Source organism: Meleagris gallopavo, chromosome 1 (genome assembly GCF_000146605.3).
Source record: "Meleagris gallopavo isolate NT-WF06-2002-E0010 breed Aviagen turkey brand Nicholas breeding stock chromosome 1, Turkey_5.1, whole genome shotgun sequence".
NCBI lineage: Eukaryota > Metazoa > Chordata > Aves > Galliformes > Phasianidae > Meleagris > Meleagris gallopavo.
In genome coordinates, this window is record NC_015011.2 from 72,209,505 (window position 1) to 72,227,144 (window position 17,640).

The 17,640-nt window shown below is 34.3% G+C and overlaps 1 protein-coding gene across 1 annotated transcript in view; it reads left to right on the forward strand.

Moving 5' to 3' along the window:
• The window catches only part of LOC100538614 (liprin-alpha-2-like), a 72,988-nt gene that overhangs the window by 52,719 nt on the left and 2,629 nt on the right, over nt 1–17,640 (forward strand). The window contains exons 6-10 of the mRNA XM_031553999.1: nt 5,926–6,147; nt 7,776–7,922; nt 9,897–10,031; nt 16,897–16,980; nt 17,342–17,473. Of these exons, the coding sequence (XP_031409859.1) occupies nt 5,926–6,147; nt 7,776–7,922; nt 9,897–10,031; nt 16,897–16,980; nt 17,342–17,473 (720 nt within the window). The remainder of the gene's footprint in view (nt 1–5,925; nt 6,148–7,775; nt 7,923–9,896; nt 10,032–16,896; nt 16,981–17,341; nt 17,474–17,640) is intronic.

Here is a 17,640-nt window from a genome sequence, read left to right on the forward strand (position 1 = left end):
CCTCCTCTCTTATAGTTAATACCATCACTGTCATCAGATTTACTTGATGGTTCTTTCATCTCTTCTGTGTTTCTCTTCGTGGTCCATTTTGCTGTATTTGGGTTGAGTGTAAAAGTTTTCTTCATTACTAGTATCTCTGAAATAGTACCATTTTGTATGGACTGTGATTTCTCAGTTACTTCTGTTTGTTACATGGTGATTCTCTGCATAGGTATATTTATTTCCCTAGTGTTTGGTAGTATAGTGGTAATACTATACTAATGAAATATATTTATGTGGATATAAATTATGCTTCAACCACAGAATTAAAAGTATGTATTTTTCTTTGTTTTTTAATGACCTACAAGTGTATTAAAGTTTGCAAAAGCACTAAAAAAGACCTTGTCACATTTCTCTTTCTGTAGAAATAGTTATATTTCCTTGAAGGAAAAAATAAGATTTACCAAAATCATACAAAATATTGTCAAAAACTGAACACAAGTTAATGCAACTTAGTTCTTGCTTCAAATCAGTGTACAGTCATTGTCATGTACCCTCACTGACTTGATACTGCACCAGTATCATAATCCTTTCTCCCATTTTACTCAGAGATACTTATGAGTTTCTTATCTTTATCTGGTAATTTTTGGCTTATGCTGGAACATACACTGGACACAAATCTATGGGGCCAGATGGATAACTGAATGAGCTGGCAGAAGTGGTTACCAAGCCATTTTCGATAATTTATTAACAGACAGGCTAACTGGGAAGGACCCAGTTGGCTAGAGGTTGGTGAATGTGCTGCCCTTCTGCATGGAAGTCAGGAAGGGGTATCCAGGGAATTTAGAGGCCAATTAAATCCAATTACAGACCTACCAGCTAAAGCTCAGAGCCATAGAAGGTTATAGAACAGATCATCTCAAGTGCCATCACACATCATCTACAGGACATCCATGTGATTAGACCCAGTCAGCACAGATTTATGAAGGGCAGGTCCTGTTTGACTCACCTACTCTCATATGACAAGACGATTCACTTAGTGGACAAAGTGCAGTGAATGTTGTTTACCTGGATTTCAGGAGAGCATTTGTGTTCCACACAGTATTCTACCAGTGAAACTGGCTGCTTGGGAGTTGGATGGATTCACTGTTCACTGGATGAAAAACTGCCACAATACCAAGACAACTAGGCCCAAAGGGTCATTGTGAACTGGGTAAAATTAAATTGTCAGTCACTCAAAAGTGGCATTACTCACATCTCAGTATTAGGACAAGTTTTGTTTAATATTTTTGTCAATGATTTTATGAGGGAATAGAGGATACTCTGAGTAAATTTGAGATAACAGCAGGCTGGATGAAATTCCTGATCTATTTGAAGGTGGAGAGGCTCTGCAGGGGAATCTGTATAGGCTAGATTGATGAGGTGTGTCCAATTGTATGGCATTCAACAATCAGTACAAGAAGGATATTGAATTTCTTGAGGGTATGCAGGGAAGAGAAACAAGGCTCGTGGAGGAACTAGAAAACAAGAAATATGAGAGAACTGGGGCTATTCAGTCTGGAGTGGAGGAGGCTGAGAGGAGACCTCATCACTGTCTACAAGTACTTGAAAGGAGGTTGCAGTTTCACTTGTCACTTTCTCAGGTGACAAGTGATTGGGCTCAAGTTGCACCAGGGAAGGTTTAGTTTGAATCAGGTAGAATTTCTTCATGGAAAGACTGGTTAGGCATTGGTAGTGCAGTCCCAGTCATTGAAGGTGTTTAGGTACATGGTTTAGTTGTGAACTTGGTAGCCTTAGGTGCATGGGCTAGGCTTTATGAAAGTCTCTTTCAATATAAATAACTCTATGATTTCCACAGTGTCTCTGGTTCCCATGGAAAGCGTTTATAATCAATGTACATATTTCTAATATGTATTGGAGAGCTTTAAATTAATGAAAAACAGTACTAATAAGGTACTAATAAGGAGTATTATAACATCATTTAGTTTTCATAATCATATTCACTGTATTATATTATATTCTAGTCTAAAACAATAACTGAGATGATGAGAAGTTGTCCAGTTCTGCCTTTTTCAGTTACTTGATGAATAGCTGTATGAAGGTCACAGATCTACCTCCCCTGTCCTTTTTGAGAGAATTTTTCTATTATTGTGCTTCAGAGGAAATTCTGAGAGTATAAAGGCATTTACCCTGTTTGATCACTGTTCTCTTTTAGCTAAATGTGTCCTTCCTTGGCAATGCCCAGTATACTCTTTTAAACAATGTGGGAATGCTCATGAAAATACATTAGTGAAGCTGCCATGGAAATAAGTTGCCTGTCAGAGCAGTACACTATGAAAGCACATTGGCATGTGTGAGAGTTAAGAAATAGCTTGATTTTATTTTTTTTTTTTAAACCAACAGACTGAATTGATTTATAAGGTGAGAAAATGTAGTCTGTAGTCTCCAGTGTAAAGTTGTTAACCAATCTCTATTCTATCACTCTGCAATATGCACAAGATAGGACTTCATGATGTGTGCCTCAACTTTTACTGCCAGTCAAAACAGTGTTTTTACAGTATAACCACTCCTGAGTGAATAATACTTTTGCAGAAATAGTACGTGGTTAACTATTTGAACAACTGAAATATTTCATCTGAATTCAATATACTAAAATATTATTGTATAGTGTATTAATTTGGGGCAACGAAATGAGAAAGATCAAGGAAACAACTTCCTCTTACTTTGTCCCCTCTCTAAGCTCGATCTTGTCACATAAATGGAATCAGGTCTAGGTAGACCTGACTAGAAAGAGAGAAAATAAAGAAACACAGCAGTTCTTCCTCTTGGTGTTGTTCTTTTCATCATTCTTCCCTACCATGAGAAAAAAGAAATGCCACGTAGTTGAATAGAAATGTACATTTGTTTGATCTGAACCTGCTCAAGCAAAGTAGTCCAAGGCTGTAGTAGGTCTTTCAGGCTGATACCAGCCAGATTTCTGATCTGGCAGAGGAATCTATGGAAGGGGCAAAAGTAATATATCTCTATATGCTGTTACAGCGTATGTAGCTGGTGCTCACACATTGCAGCTGTGCCTACCTTTGCATGCCTTCATGTGATTACATTGTTTCTGCAGGACTGTCTAAAGAAGCAAACACAATCGAAACAAATAGGTTGTCTTTTATTAGAGAAATTACCTAGTTAAAAAAATAATACAAACAAAACACAAAGCATTGCATCATATGAGCTGATTGTCATGTTTCTTTTATACAGGAAATTAGACATTGTTAGATATTTTTCTTTCATGTCAAATTTTTGAAATTAGACTTTATGTTACATATCTGTGGCTTTTTAACAACCGCATTTGAATAGACAGCATCAGGAAGTTTGCTGAAGATTTTATCAGGATGCTATTTCTTGTGTGTATTAGGAATTTGGAATAAGGATGAGACAGAAAAGATTGCCTACTTAGAAATTTCTTTTTCTTACAAGTTCTTCAAGCAAGATTTCCCATGGTGCTTCAGCTGATAATTAATAGCAATCTATTAAAAACTTATTATTAAGAACATTCAACATTATACGCATTTGACTGCTTATTTATATTTCTTTCTTAGAATTTTATGTCCTAAGAAATATTACTGCACCTCCCCCCCCCCAAAAAAAAACTAAATCCAGATACTACATAAATAAATAAATAAATAACTAGAAAGAAGAGAGAGAGAGCATGAAGTAATGATATTTCATTTAGGTCTTGAGTTAACATTTAACTTTCTGCCTGTGACCTTTTTGAGTGATTATTCCATGTGATGTACCCGTATTATGGACAAATAAAATAGGATAAAAGCATAAAAGTGACAAAATGTCATTTCAAATCCTAAGGAATAATTTAAAGAAAAAGTTAACAATGTGTACAATGAAAGCAGCTTGTACAAAGAGTTCATCAAAGAAATACAAGGAAAGTTTATGTGCGTAGATCAAAATACATTCATGCATAATTGCCAATCATAGCATTTTTCTACTGGCAAGGGCTTAACTCTCATTACATTTTATTTGTCTGCATAAATCCCAGATATTGATTGGATAGAAAATTACTCTTTCACTTTGTTAATTGTATGTGATTTAGTTAGTAATCTCTTTGAAATAAAACCTTTATTAATGGCAAAAATATCTCTGTTCTACTGATCATAATCCTAGACATTGAAGCTTACCATTTCAAAACTATCAGGGTTCATGATCACATGCCATTTTTATATTTTTCAATGTTTGTTAATTTGCTTATTATTAACCTTAATGCAATTCACAGACCCCTCTCTAGGGAGCTGTGAGGAAAATGTATTGCACTGTAAAATTCATTCATTTGTGACATCTGTTAAATTTCTGTAAGAGATTAAAGCTGTAAAACAGATCATAATCATTGACAAAAGCTATCTCTAGTTTACTCATTGAAATAAAATATGATGGTTAGAGTATATTATCCTCTTTGAGCATTATTTTGATAACATGATTGTTATCATGGAATTAATGGAAATTCCGTTCAAGTAGAATAATTGAATGCTTTTCAAACAACAAACTGAACTAAGTTTTTTCAGTTACCATTGTCATTTTGCCTAGGTATCTTGCAGGTAGATCAATGATGGTTCAGTGTCATAAAATTTCAAGATAATATGTGATACATAAAGCAGTTTTGGAGCTGAGTTCTGTGATGTAGTGAATTCTTAGAGTAACACACTTTAATTCAGTGACCCACAGAAAGGCAGGTGATCTTGATTTGGATTTGTTTTCTATCTTATTGGGGAAAGAATAAAGTCAAAGCCATTAAACAAAGTAATGTTCTTTGAATTTATTAGATTTCTCTATAAGCATATTTTTGACAACAATAAGGCACAAGAACTAATGAGTGAAAACTTGTTTTCCTCTTAGATCTTCCAAATCATATTTTGTATTTGTCTTGCTATACACCTTACCATCTCACAAACAATAAATACACTTCAGGACCAATATTCTTGAATGATGCTCTTTGAGACTGATAACCTATATAAAATAACACAGTGAAATAATTTGATCTTCTACTGCTTGATATAACTTTAACTAGTAAAATTGCACCTAATCAAGAAAAGTAAAAATAATTTTTCATACTTTGATTTTTGTTTTCTGTTTTATAGCTCAAAAAAAAGATCACTATTGCTTGGGTTGATCTTCTCACTTCTGTTGTTGTTTTGACATAAGAATTAAATTCATGAGAAACCATGGCTTAGCCTATGTTGGGAAAGGTTAGCATGACTATATATTGTAATAAAGAAATGCCAGAAAGTCCTGCTACTGAACACACTTCTTTCCTGGAATCATTTATGTGCAATATATTTCATATTCCTGGGATCAGTTTCCAAATGCAGTAGAACATTCTGGACTTGTTATTTTTCTTTAAAACAGTATTCACACAGACCTTTCAACAGTGCATAAACTACTTTGGCAGAACTAATCTGTAATGTAGACTTAAGCATTATATTGACCAGACTCTCAGAATGCTCTAGTAATGTGAATTTGTGACTTATTAGTGTTGCCTACTGTTATATGGCTTATTTTGCAAATGGAATAAATACTGAGTAAGTCTCAATGGTGCACAAGTTTAGCGTAAGTGTATACATTTTGGTTCCTAGTACTGCTACAATTAATATTTGAATTGCCATAATGAGAAACTAGAACTATTTTAGTGTACCATTCTGCTGTTAATGCAAATATTTACATCTTTGTGTTCTTACATTATAGAATATTTGATATTAATTAATATTGTTTTTTTTTCAGTTTTTAGTACACATACCTCTCACCCACAGTGAAAATTATTGTGTTTTTTTTTTGCTTCTCCTAACTACTATTGTAATGTTTACAATAATCTTGATTTTAGAAATTCTTTTCATAGGGTCTATATTAAAAGAGAAATAATACATAATGTCACTTCTCTATTAACAGCGCTTGTCGAATGGCTCCATAGACTCAAATGATGAAACCAGTCAAGTTATAGAACTCCAGGAGCTACTTGAAAAGCAGAACTATGAAATGGCACAAATGAAGGAACGTTTGGCTGCACTGTCATCCCGGGTGGGAGAGGTAGAGCAGGAAGCAGAAACTGCCAGAAAGGAGCTCATTAAAACAGAAGAAATGAACAGTAAATATCAGAGAGACATTAGAGAGGTAAGGAGTTCAGTATATGTACCTCACATACCTTGCCATTTTTTTCTCAAATATCGATACGAGCTGACAGGGATCAATGAATATGAAAAGCAAACTGGAGCAATGACAAAAGCTCTTGTACATAGGAAACACAAAATTTACAGTAAGAAATAATTGTACAAACCTTGTTAGAAAACGGTATTCATAGAAGTGGGTGTGTGTGTGTGCAACTATAATAGGAAGGTCTCTGTTTTAGAATTGCTAGAGCACATATTGGCAATTATTTCAGCCATTTCCACATTTTTATTATTTTTTTTGAAATAGATTTAACAGAGATGCTGGTCATGTAGATAATGTAAACTGCATTTTTTAAAACTTTGGGCCATTATCTAAATAACAGCATTTAATATAATCATTTATTATCTGTATTCTTGTGTGACAGCTCATGTTCCTATATGCTATTCACTTCTCTCAATAAATCAGGCTAAGAAATTTTTCACTGCTATATGTAAGCATCAGAGAATATCCATGTCTGGCATGGAAATATATTGCAGTTTTTTCTTTTCTACTCTTAAATTTGTGGCCCTCCATGGTATTCTCCAGAATATCTTATGTAGAAGTTGATATGTGTGAATGGTTGACTTCTGGAATCTATTTTAGTATTTAAAGGTAGAGTAATTGTAACATTCCTTTCTACAGTACAGGTATTTTATTTATATGCATGTTATTTGTGTTTGTGTGTGTTTGCACATTATAAAATATTTAACCTAGTATTCCTAGTTATCTGGCAGAAATGTTCCCTCTGAACTTCTGACACTACTGCAACATGAAAGCCTCTTCTCATCTATGTGCTGTTTCTTTTAAAATACTGTATGTTCCTTATAAGGTTACAACAAAGTTTGCACTGATGTTTCTCCTTTTCCACAGCTGCTCCTTATAGAAGGGTCTCTAAATTCTTCACTCTCATTTACTTTCTGACAAATATTGATGTTTCCTGGACATCTTGATTGCTGCTTGCTGTTGCTGCCACTTCTGTCTTGCTTACTCTTTGTTTCAATCCTTTGTTTCCTGAGCGAAGTGGTCATAATACATTTTAATCCTTATCCATAACATATATGGGTAATGTACTTGTATGTCATGGCTATGTTACGTATCTAGCACTGTGCTCATTTGCATTGCTGCAATTTAAAGAAATGTCATCTGCTGTCTGTTACATGTACTTTGGCAAAAATTTTATCAGAACCTAAGAATAACAGTAGGTATGCATATACATTTTTCACGATATCACTATCCTATATTTGTATTATTATGCAATTATTTCATGCTTTCCATATTCTGATCAAATAACGGTCAATTTTTAAAATCAAACAAGTAAATATAAGCCAATTTTGCTGTGCTTACTTGCATGGAAAAATGTAGAAACTAGAAAAATATAAAAATGTGGGAATTGTTTTTCTGCTCTACTCAACAGCTCCCTCTTTAAGCATCTTTGGTGCATCAAACCTGAAAAGGATTAATTTCTCCTTAAAACAGAAAAGTCATGCTATACACACCTTACTGTTTGCTGTTAGCATGAAGAGTAAACTGGTATAAAATGATGCGCCCTTTTAATTGAATGGTTCTTGATTTTTTTTTTAATTTCATTTTAGGCAATGGCACAAAAGGAAGATATGGAAGAAAGGATCACTACACTGGAGAAGCGCTACCTCAGTGCACAGAGAGAATCCACCTCCATACATGACATGAATGACAAGCTGGAAAATGAACTGGCAAACAAAGAAGCCATCCTACGTCAGGTGCAGTATCTGTATTAGTCGGTTATTTTCTTCATACATAATAAAAATTAACACGAAAGGGGGGGTGTATCTAATGCATGAGATTTTTACTGGGCTAATCTGCTCTTTTTAAATCATGTTAATCTAAAAAAAGTTGTTTTTTTTCTTCTCTAAGCTTCATGTTAGCTACTACGACCATGAAAACCAAGCCAATGTGTGCATTCAATGTTGTGAAATAACTGTTTTCTAGCAGTGTCTTGCATAGATGTACAATATCACAGCCCATAAGTAAAGGATCGTCTTTGTTTCTTATGTAATGATTTTCTAAATTTGGGTGGGTTTTTTTTGTTTATTTGTTTTAAAGAAAAATTAATAAAAAAGCATAGCCAAAAGAAACACTTCTGCAGGGAAAAAAACTCACAAATTTACATAACATAGTAGCACATTAAGTGTTTAGAATCTACTACATAGTTAAGATTTTATGAAGATAAACTATCTATGAATATCTTTTAGAAAAGAGCATAATGGAATTTTGCATTTGTCTATTGTGGTGCTTTGTTTCCACAGTGAATCCAAAAGCTGAAGTATAATGTGAATAGAAAACACTTTTATATTTTGAAGAATACAAGGTGAACTAAAATAATATGAAGTTAGTATCATTTAAAATGATATTAGATGATAAAAGACGAAATTGCCCTTAACCTCACCTTCAGTGTCCCCAAGTTTTTTTTATTTTTCCTCACCTATCATATCTTTAAAAAAAAAAAAAAAAAAAAGTAGGCATATGGGAAGTAAGCCAGTGTGATCTGATAGATCTGATAATCTATTTCTATGATTGTATGCAGATATATTTACACCTATATGCACACACAACTCTGTGTGCATATATATGTATGTGACTACATAGTCAGGGAAATTAAAGTATCAAAACTCAAATACTGCAGCTTATGCCAGTTTCTTTTGACTACTTCAAGATATATCTTCAGTTCTTTGGGGCGGGCAGGTTAGAAGGGAACGATAGAAAAGCAAAGTACGCCCATCTGTCCTTATAGTCTTCATTACTGGTAATGTAAATCATACTGTGCCATAGAGAGCTACCTACTCAAAGCAGTGATCAATACAACTACATTTTGAATATATGCAAGCAGACTTTAAGTTCACTTGGAAGATTTTCATATGAAAAGCCTATTTCTTCATGCTTTTGGAGAACTGAAAAACAATATCATATCCCACTCCTTTTTCGTGATGGCTTCTATTACTTGGAACAAACAGGAAAGCAGGTAACAATTATCCATCCATTAGAAAATTCTTAATCATGATAGATCTCAGTAGGCCAGAAAATACCACAGTTATCAAAAGCCCTACTGTTTCTCTTTAATAGTTATCACATATTAAGCAATTTCACGTTTGTAAAATGAGACAATTATAGCTTCACAATGAATAATTTCATTGAAACCTTAAGTAACTGGCAATAGTGAATGAATTAGTTGAATAACAAGTGAGTAACAAGTGTCAGTCTTAACATTTCTAATTACATTGTTGGCATTTGTTCAACAAACTCACAGTGAGTTCTGTACTTCTGGAATTGTACCTCTTTCCCATTTTAGCTTATATACATAAACTTTTCTGTAAGGTGGATGAAATACTTCCATTTAGAAATTTTTCATTTTACTGGCACCAATACTTTTATTTTGCTTAGATAAACAACACATCGACCAGAGGAGGTTTTTATTCATCTACATAAGTACCATTTTATGATACCTTTTTTTCACCATCATATGATCCTGAAGCCTCAAATCACTCATCATTAATAAAACTGGCAGCCTACACAGTTCCATGCTTGAGGTAAAACTTTTCCAGTAAGTTCCCCCAGGTTGTGGAATACCTAAGCCTTTACAATGAGTTTTGATTTCTTCCCTGATACCTAACTAATTGAAGGAAAGTCTTTATTCTAATTTCACTGTTTATAATTTTTCATCTATCTTTGGCCCTCAGCTGGAAGACAAAAACAGACAGCTGCAAGAGCGTCTAGAGTTGGCAGAACAGAAGCTCCAGCAGACGATGAGGAAGGCAGAAACCTTACCTGAAGTGGAGGCTGAACTGGCTCAGAGAATTGCAGCTCTGACTAAGGTACTGCCCTGAGAAGCAGGTCCATTTCAGAAGCCCCATTGTTTAACATTAATTTTCATCTTGATTCCTCAAGGATGAAACAAAAGAAGTGTTGAGCTGATTTGAAAACAGATGTCTTCTGATAAGTATGTGCCACAAGTTCAGTATTAACCAGAAATGGTCTCACTGCCATGTTTCCAATTCTCACCTTGTGATAACAGATAAAGTAGTTACCTGTAAGATAACCTATGTTGTATTTCCAGTATATGCAAACATTAATTAGCCTAGGGAGATCTATTTTACTGTGCAAAAGTTAATGATTTAAGGATTTATTTTTTTTTTAATAAAAGGCATATTCCTTCACATACATAGTTCTTCTGAAAATTTTCACACGTCAGTTGTAGGAAACAAAAAATATTCCAATAAGTGCTACAAAAATAAAGCATAATGGCAGCTGGGATGATTTGTACAACACAAACGAAGACAACTTGCAGTACATACTTACAGGGCTTGTTTGTGTGGTTCTTTGAATTCAAAAAGACCAATGTGAAACTGGAGAGTTCAAACTGTGTATTTTGTGATAACAGTTTATTGTAGAAAAACAGAAGGTAAAAACAAATTTTTAGTAAGACAGTTTTCATATTTGTTCACTAATATTTTCAGGTTTGCGTGTGCTTAATACTGTAGTTCAGATATTTCCAGCACCATAAGGACATATAATGACAGTCTGAATATTCTTCCTTTTTTAAAATCAAGGAAATTAAAATGCATTTAAGAGATTAGTACATAGCACTGTTTTATCTTAGCTATCATTTTTTCTCCATTGCCAATGACTGTTTCTACTGTTTCTAGAAATTTATACTCCCAGTAATTTTCGTATTTAATGGATTTATGTTTCAATTTTCATGTATTTCACTTTATAGTAAAGCCTTAAGTGCAGAGCACCTCATTAATAAAGCTCGATTACAAAAAAAATTAGCTAAGAAGTAGAAACAGAAAAGATTTGGAAGGATTTTTTTTTAAAATGTTTTATTAAGGCAAGACCATTATTCAGTAATCAAGATTTTGTGCTGTCCACTTTAGGTTTATATGAATGGGTGGGATTCTGAAAGGCAGACTGAAAATGGTGGAAAAAAAAAAAGCAGCAGCAAAAAGAAAATTACTTGAAATATTAAAAAATATAACTGCATTTTAACTAAGAATCAAAAAGAAAGATGCACAAAGGTTCAATCCCTTGACAACATTTTCTTTCAATTGTATCTGATTCAACAAATATTCAGATTATCTAATGCCCTTAGCAGTTTAAAAATACTGTCTCTTATTTTAAGATAATTTTTTCTGAATAACTTCTCCAGCAATTAGGCACCACTAAGTGTTTTGTAGTCTCAAGTACATCTTTTCTTACAACTGCACGTTTCCTTGAACATAAATTAATGACAAATATTGTAAAAATAAGTCTCATTTCAATTGTGCAGAATACTCAGAAACTTCCATAAGATACTGCTGTTATTGTAACCATAAAGCTGCAGTAGCTGTGATTAGAGATCGGAGAAAAGAGCTGATGGCCACCCCATTTTACTTTGATGTACATTTTCAAAGCTTTTGCCAAGAAAGAAAATCTAAGGAGTACATCTGACTGTAAGACTAGCTCATTCCATTCTTCTCTAATTACAGAAAACAAAAAGAAGAAATTAATTGTATTTAAAATTCTATCTTTTTGGAATACATGCCATGAAGAAGAATGTCAGAATACAAGCTACATAAGGCTATGGTTTATACATTTTATGTATGGCATGTTTGCAAAATATAGAACTTATTAAAGTGTTGCATTGACAGCTCTGAATCTTCAGGCCCGTTGCTTTTCATGAGTCACATAATGGTAGTTTGGAACCAGTCACTGCAGCTTAAGTTGTTTCATGTTGTCTAACTGGGATAGTTACCTCCCAGCTTGCATCGAAAGATGCAAAACCTATCTGAGGGACTGAGTAATGTTAGGTCATTTTGTCTACACTGAGCTTTCTTCCAGCATAAAAATCGTTAGTAATACTCAAATTAGCTGGCTTCAGGCTGCCTTAAGTCTGCCTACCTGAGCTGTGGTCACTGAAATGACAATGTGCATTAAGTAGAAGATGAGTCCCCTGATTCAACTACCCTTTCAGCTCTGCAAAAAATTCAAAATTTTGATTCTCCTTTCTTTTGTACTACCTCAATGAAAGTGGCTTCACTGAGATTAATGGGGTTACAATCATGTGAATGAGGTGAGTTAAGCCTATTATATTTTACATGTTTATCAAAGGAAAGTACTATCGGATAACTGGAAACCATGACTGCTTCACTGTGGGTAAAATATAAGATTGGTTATTTACATGTGGACATAAACCAGAACAAACATATTTTGGAGTTGGATGTGATATTTTTTTCTCACATTTAAAATATGCATGCTACAATTCTGCATTCAATTTATTATACTCTTCCTCATAATTAACCTGGGTTGGGATTCTCCATTCTGTAGAATGAGATCCTTCTGTTGTGTCAGTTTAAAAACTTGAGTTACTTTTCTTTCTTTCTTTTTTAATATGGGCTAGTGAATGTCTTTTGCTACTTTTCCATACCCAAACTAGTTCATAAGGAGTGAACTTCCAAAAGTTTGGACTGTACAGTGAACTCAGATAAGTACTCATAAATTTACCTGAATTATTCAAACTTTTCTTTGGCTTTGTTTTCACTGTGTTCTGCCCATTGGGTGAGCAACTGGAGGGTTAGTCAGCCTGTGGCAAACTAACCTGGAACAGCATGATCCCATGTACTGTGCTGTCCTGCCTGGCTGTCACACTGGCATTCTGTCTGGTCATGACAAGTAGCACAGCTCTCAGCATGTATCCCAAGGTTTAGACTACCATGATTCATTGAGCCACCTTGTACTCACTCTCACGGGATTGGTCTGTTTGTCTGCCCTAGAGAAGAGGCAGTTGATAATAGAAACAACCACTCTCCAGCATTAACTAAAACCTTTATTTGTGCTGGATTATGTTTATTTCCCATAGACAGGACAGATATGGTAGCAATTAGCATCTTAAAATGGCTAGTCTGTCAAGCAGTTCCTCATTGCCTATATTTAAGGAACAGTCTAATGGAGACAGCAGCATCCACTTTTTTCCATTTGGTCAATCCCACCAGCACTCACTCTCCTCTTGGGTGCTTGTGCAGCAGGGGTTCCACGTTCACTCCTCTGATCACAAGACAATGTAATTCATTTTAATTCATCATTCCTGTATACAGGTCACCAGAAATACTAACAGTGCCTAATTAGCTGCATTAGGAAAGCACTGCCATGATTTTGGGCACCAGCTCTACATAATATAATCATAATAAAATGTATTTAGCATAGTAACACATTCTGCTTATTTCAAAGGTGAAGAAAAATGATATGAAAGCTGGAGGAAAGTGGGTCCTCATGCAAATGTTGTGATGATGTTGGGATCTGGTCTGCATTAGATAGGGAAAAAAATTACAAGAAAGTGGAAAGAGAAGGGCTATAGATCATAGGGTGCAAATGAGATGAGGAAGGTCTCCTGCAAGCAGTGGATGTGGTTAAGTCAAAAATTCTTTTGAGAAGCATGAAGAAAGATAAAATCTGTTAGCTGGAGAAGGAAGTTGAATAATCTTTGGGAAACAGAGAAAATCTTCTATAGGGAAGGAAGCCCAAGAAAGCTCTATATTTACAACACCTCTTTGTCTTCTGAAACCACTCCTCTTCTTGTGCCTCCAATTCCATTTTGTCCTATTTGATATGAGGAGGAAGTGAAAAGCAAGCTTGTTGGAGCTAGCTGAAAGGCACTCCTTACTAAACATACAAGGTATAGGAGGTAGTGGGGAGACACAGGAGAGACAAGAATGTGTGGATATCTCATGACTGAAAGATTGGGTATCAGGAAAGGAGTAACTTAAGCCAAAATGTTTTTTCATTATTCGTAATGGGCTAGAAGTGAACATGTAATAAGTAGTGTATAACTTTTTGAGCTGTTGTCACTCAGTCACCATGATCACTTGTTTTCACCTCCAATTGCATAGCTCAGTTCAATAATAAGTTATTTTATTCTTGAATAATTCACTCATTCAAGAGATAGATATAAGAATATGTGCCAGAAGAAGCTAGAAGAAAATATGGATACAGTACATATTCAAAAATCTCAGTCTCAAAACTATGGAAATTGGCTTGTACCACTAGAAAAGTTGGAATTTGTTGCTGCAGCTCAGCATGAGGAAGACAAAAGGATAGCACTTGTATTATACAGGTGCCTTCTGCATCAGTATGGCTGAAATTGGATTTTTTTCAACTAAGATGCAAAGGCCTAGAAAAAGTGCAGTGCTAATGGTAACAACTAATGGGAAATCATATTTGGACTGGTTTCTGCCAAAAGGGCAATGAGAGATCTTGAAGGCCTCACCTTAAGAGCTTATTCCACCTAAGCACATTAAGAAACAGAGGTGCTGCTCTTTCCTACTTGAGCTCTTTGTCTGTTGGTGAGTTTCAGCAAGTGAAAGGGAAAGGGAATGTGTATGTACATTTCTGTCTTCCTAAGCCTAAGTAGCTTTAGACAGGCAGTGGTGTCTAATTGTTTAATGTCTTAAATACAAAATAATTTGGCTCTTTCAGAGTAGCAAAGAATTTGGGAATAAGCAGACAAATCCAAATAGATAAGGGAAACATTAAACATTAAATACTCAAACAAGTGTTTAGAATAATTGCATTTATTTTGACACTAGGACACTGAATTTTAAATTTTACTGAATTTTGAATTTTACGTAAAATTCAAAAATAAAATAATCATAAAAGGATTGTCACTGGTACAAATCATAAAAAACAATTTCAGGTAATGAGTAAGTCCAAATAAACAGCAGGCCTGCTTCATGCTCAGAAACAATAACTGAACTTATTAAATAAGCTTAGTTATAAAATCTATTGAGTGCCCCTTAACATTTGCAGAACTTTGTGAATATGTGTAATTTGAAAGGAGTGTTACTGTCAGTGATCTTCAAATTTATTAAATATTCTTGTATTTATACAAGGACTTTCTATAACTATTGTCTTCATATCAAAATCTGCAGTTTATACTTATAAAACTCTAGACTATAATCTTGTTTATATTCTGATCTTTTAGTCCTGATAATGCTACTAAGTTTAAGTTTAGTGTGATTATAGGTTATGACATATAGATGGAATTGTGTTGGCATCTATTCATAATTATTCTTATAAGTCATTAATAGAAAACAGCATCTGAAAAAGTCTCACTAAAACACAGAGCTGTAAAACTACTATTTATTGCTCATATTCAAGCTTTTTAAATCTAAAGATGGAGTTCAGAATCTCTTTCTGAGGGTAAACTTGACAGAGTGAAATATTCAGCATTTGACAAACACAAACTCACAATTCAACTTCATCAGTAGCACTGTCTATACACCTTATGCACATTCCTGTTTTCATAGCAAAAAGTCTAGTACAGTACTGTCTTTTTATTAAGTTTTGGGTGTTGGGTTTTTTTTTTTTCATTTTCAATAATAACATAGGCTTGTTTGATATGACAATAACATGAATATTCATGTTCTGCAGCATGTTCTGTTGACCTAATTAAGGTCACCTTTGGTCAGAAGTAGTAATGAATCTTTGGTTGGATTATTATTTCTATATTCAGTAATGACTTTCCATTCCTATTAATGAATTTTTATTTATAGGTTCTTCTTTTATCAGATGACCTTGATCTTGTCAAGGGATCCACCAGGGTGGATCCTTTCGAAGGGATGAAAACCATATTGTTTATTTGGACAAAAGGACTTACATAGTGTATTCTAAGATGGAATACTGAGTTTGTCTCTTCTGACATTCTTTCTGTTTCCTGGAAGACAGGAAATGTACCATAACATTGCACAACTCTATGATTGACCAATCCATAAATTTTATAGTAATGCATTGTTTTCATTTCTAGAAAATGATAGAAAATTATAAAGGACTTTCTGCCATTGGCCTCTCAGAGTCTTGTTCTGGTGTTTGGTTTGCCATCATTCCAAAAAACATTAGATTAGACAGTATTGCTTTAAATCCACTCTGTAGTAATATGTCATCAGCCAGCCATCACTAACCTTGAACTTCCATGTGTAGGTTGATAGCTTTTTTAGCATTCCATTATTTTTCACTTTCTCCATACCAATTGCATCATATCCACCAAGTATCAGTGTAGTTTATTCCACATAAAAATCTGTCAGTTAAAAGTATTAAATCTTCAATCACACTTTTCTTTTAAGCATTCTGTGCTGTGTTCTGTTCAGTATCAGTGTCTTTAGTTCTGATTTTTCAATTTTGTCCCTCTCCTTTTCCTTGACTTGTTAGTCTGATCCAACCTCTTCTACCTCATCTGGTGATTATCAATATGTTATGGAAGCTAAACTACAAGAAATGATCTCCATACGTAGGAAGGTAGTCCTACTGGACTTTACTTTCTATTGCTAAATAGAATCCATCTGATTTGTTTTCATTTTCTTTAACTTTTTTTTATTGATAATCAACCATCGTGCAGTTCAGTGCTTCAGGAGCTTACAATTTTACGATGGCAGGTTTGTGTTCAAACCATGCACAGTCTGCATGTTACATTTGGCTGATTTCATTGCTCATAAATGACTCCAATGTTTTGCTGATGCTTGGATGTAACAGGCCTTTGTAGCTGACACATTTCAAGCAATGCTGTTCAGCTGCCTGTTTAAATAAAGTTTCTTTTCTGAAAACTAAGTTTGCAGTTAGTAGTAGCTTGCTTTATGTTTTGTTTAAACTTCACTGAGATAAAGACACACAAAACTGTTTGAATTATAGAAAGAGTCTTTTTATTTTTTACAGGCAGAAGAAAGACATGGAAACATTGAAGAACGTATGAGACACTTAGAAGCTCAACTTGAAGAGAAGAATCAGGAACTTCAAAGAGTATGTGTATTGCAGGCAACTTCTCTGTAATTTCCCTCTTTTAATTTGTCAGTATAGTGCAACTTACGCACTCCAACACACAAATCTATCCACTGGTAAATGTTTTATTTATAGAAGTGATGGCAGCATCGTCACATTTTACTCAAATATCTTAATAAACTAGTTTACATCTCCTTGCAGCTTTCAAACTAGTTTGCTTTTGCGAAAATGAATGTGCTTTAGTCAATAACTGTTACTGTATTACCTGTGGAATTTATTTAAGTGTGTTCAACTGCCATAAAATCTTTACTTTTTGGAGCTACAAGTCTGCAGTGGTTAATTTTGGACCTTGCAAATCTGTCTCTTCTATTCTACATAAAAGGCAAGGCAAAGAGAAAAAATGAATGAGGAGCATAACAAAAGATTATCAGATACTGTAGACAGACTTCTGACAGAATCCAATGAGCGTCTTCAGCTGCACCTAAAAGAGAGAATGGCAGCACTTGAAGAAAAGGTACAGTACAAAGAATAAAGTTTCGCTCAATAAATATTCTCTTGTATGAACCATGTTCTACATTTATCAAGATGGAAGTATCATGCAATTTTGTATACAACAATTGTGACCACAAATACAATCTAACTCTTACATTCTATACATTCAACAGGTCGTGCATGTATGAG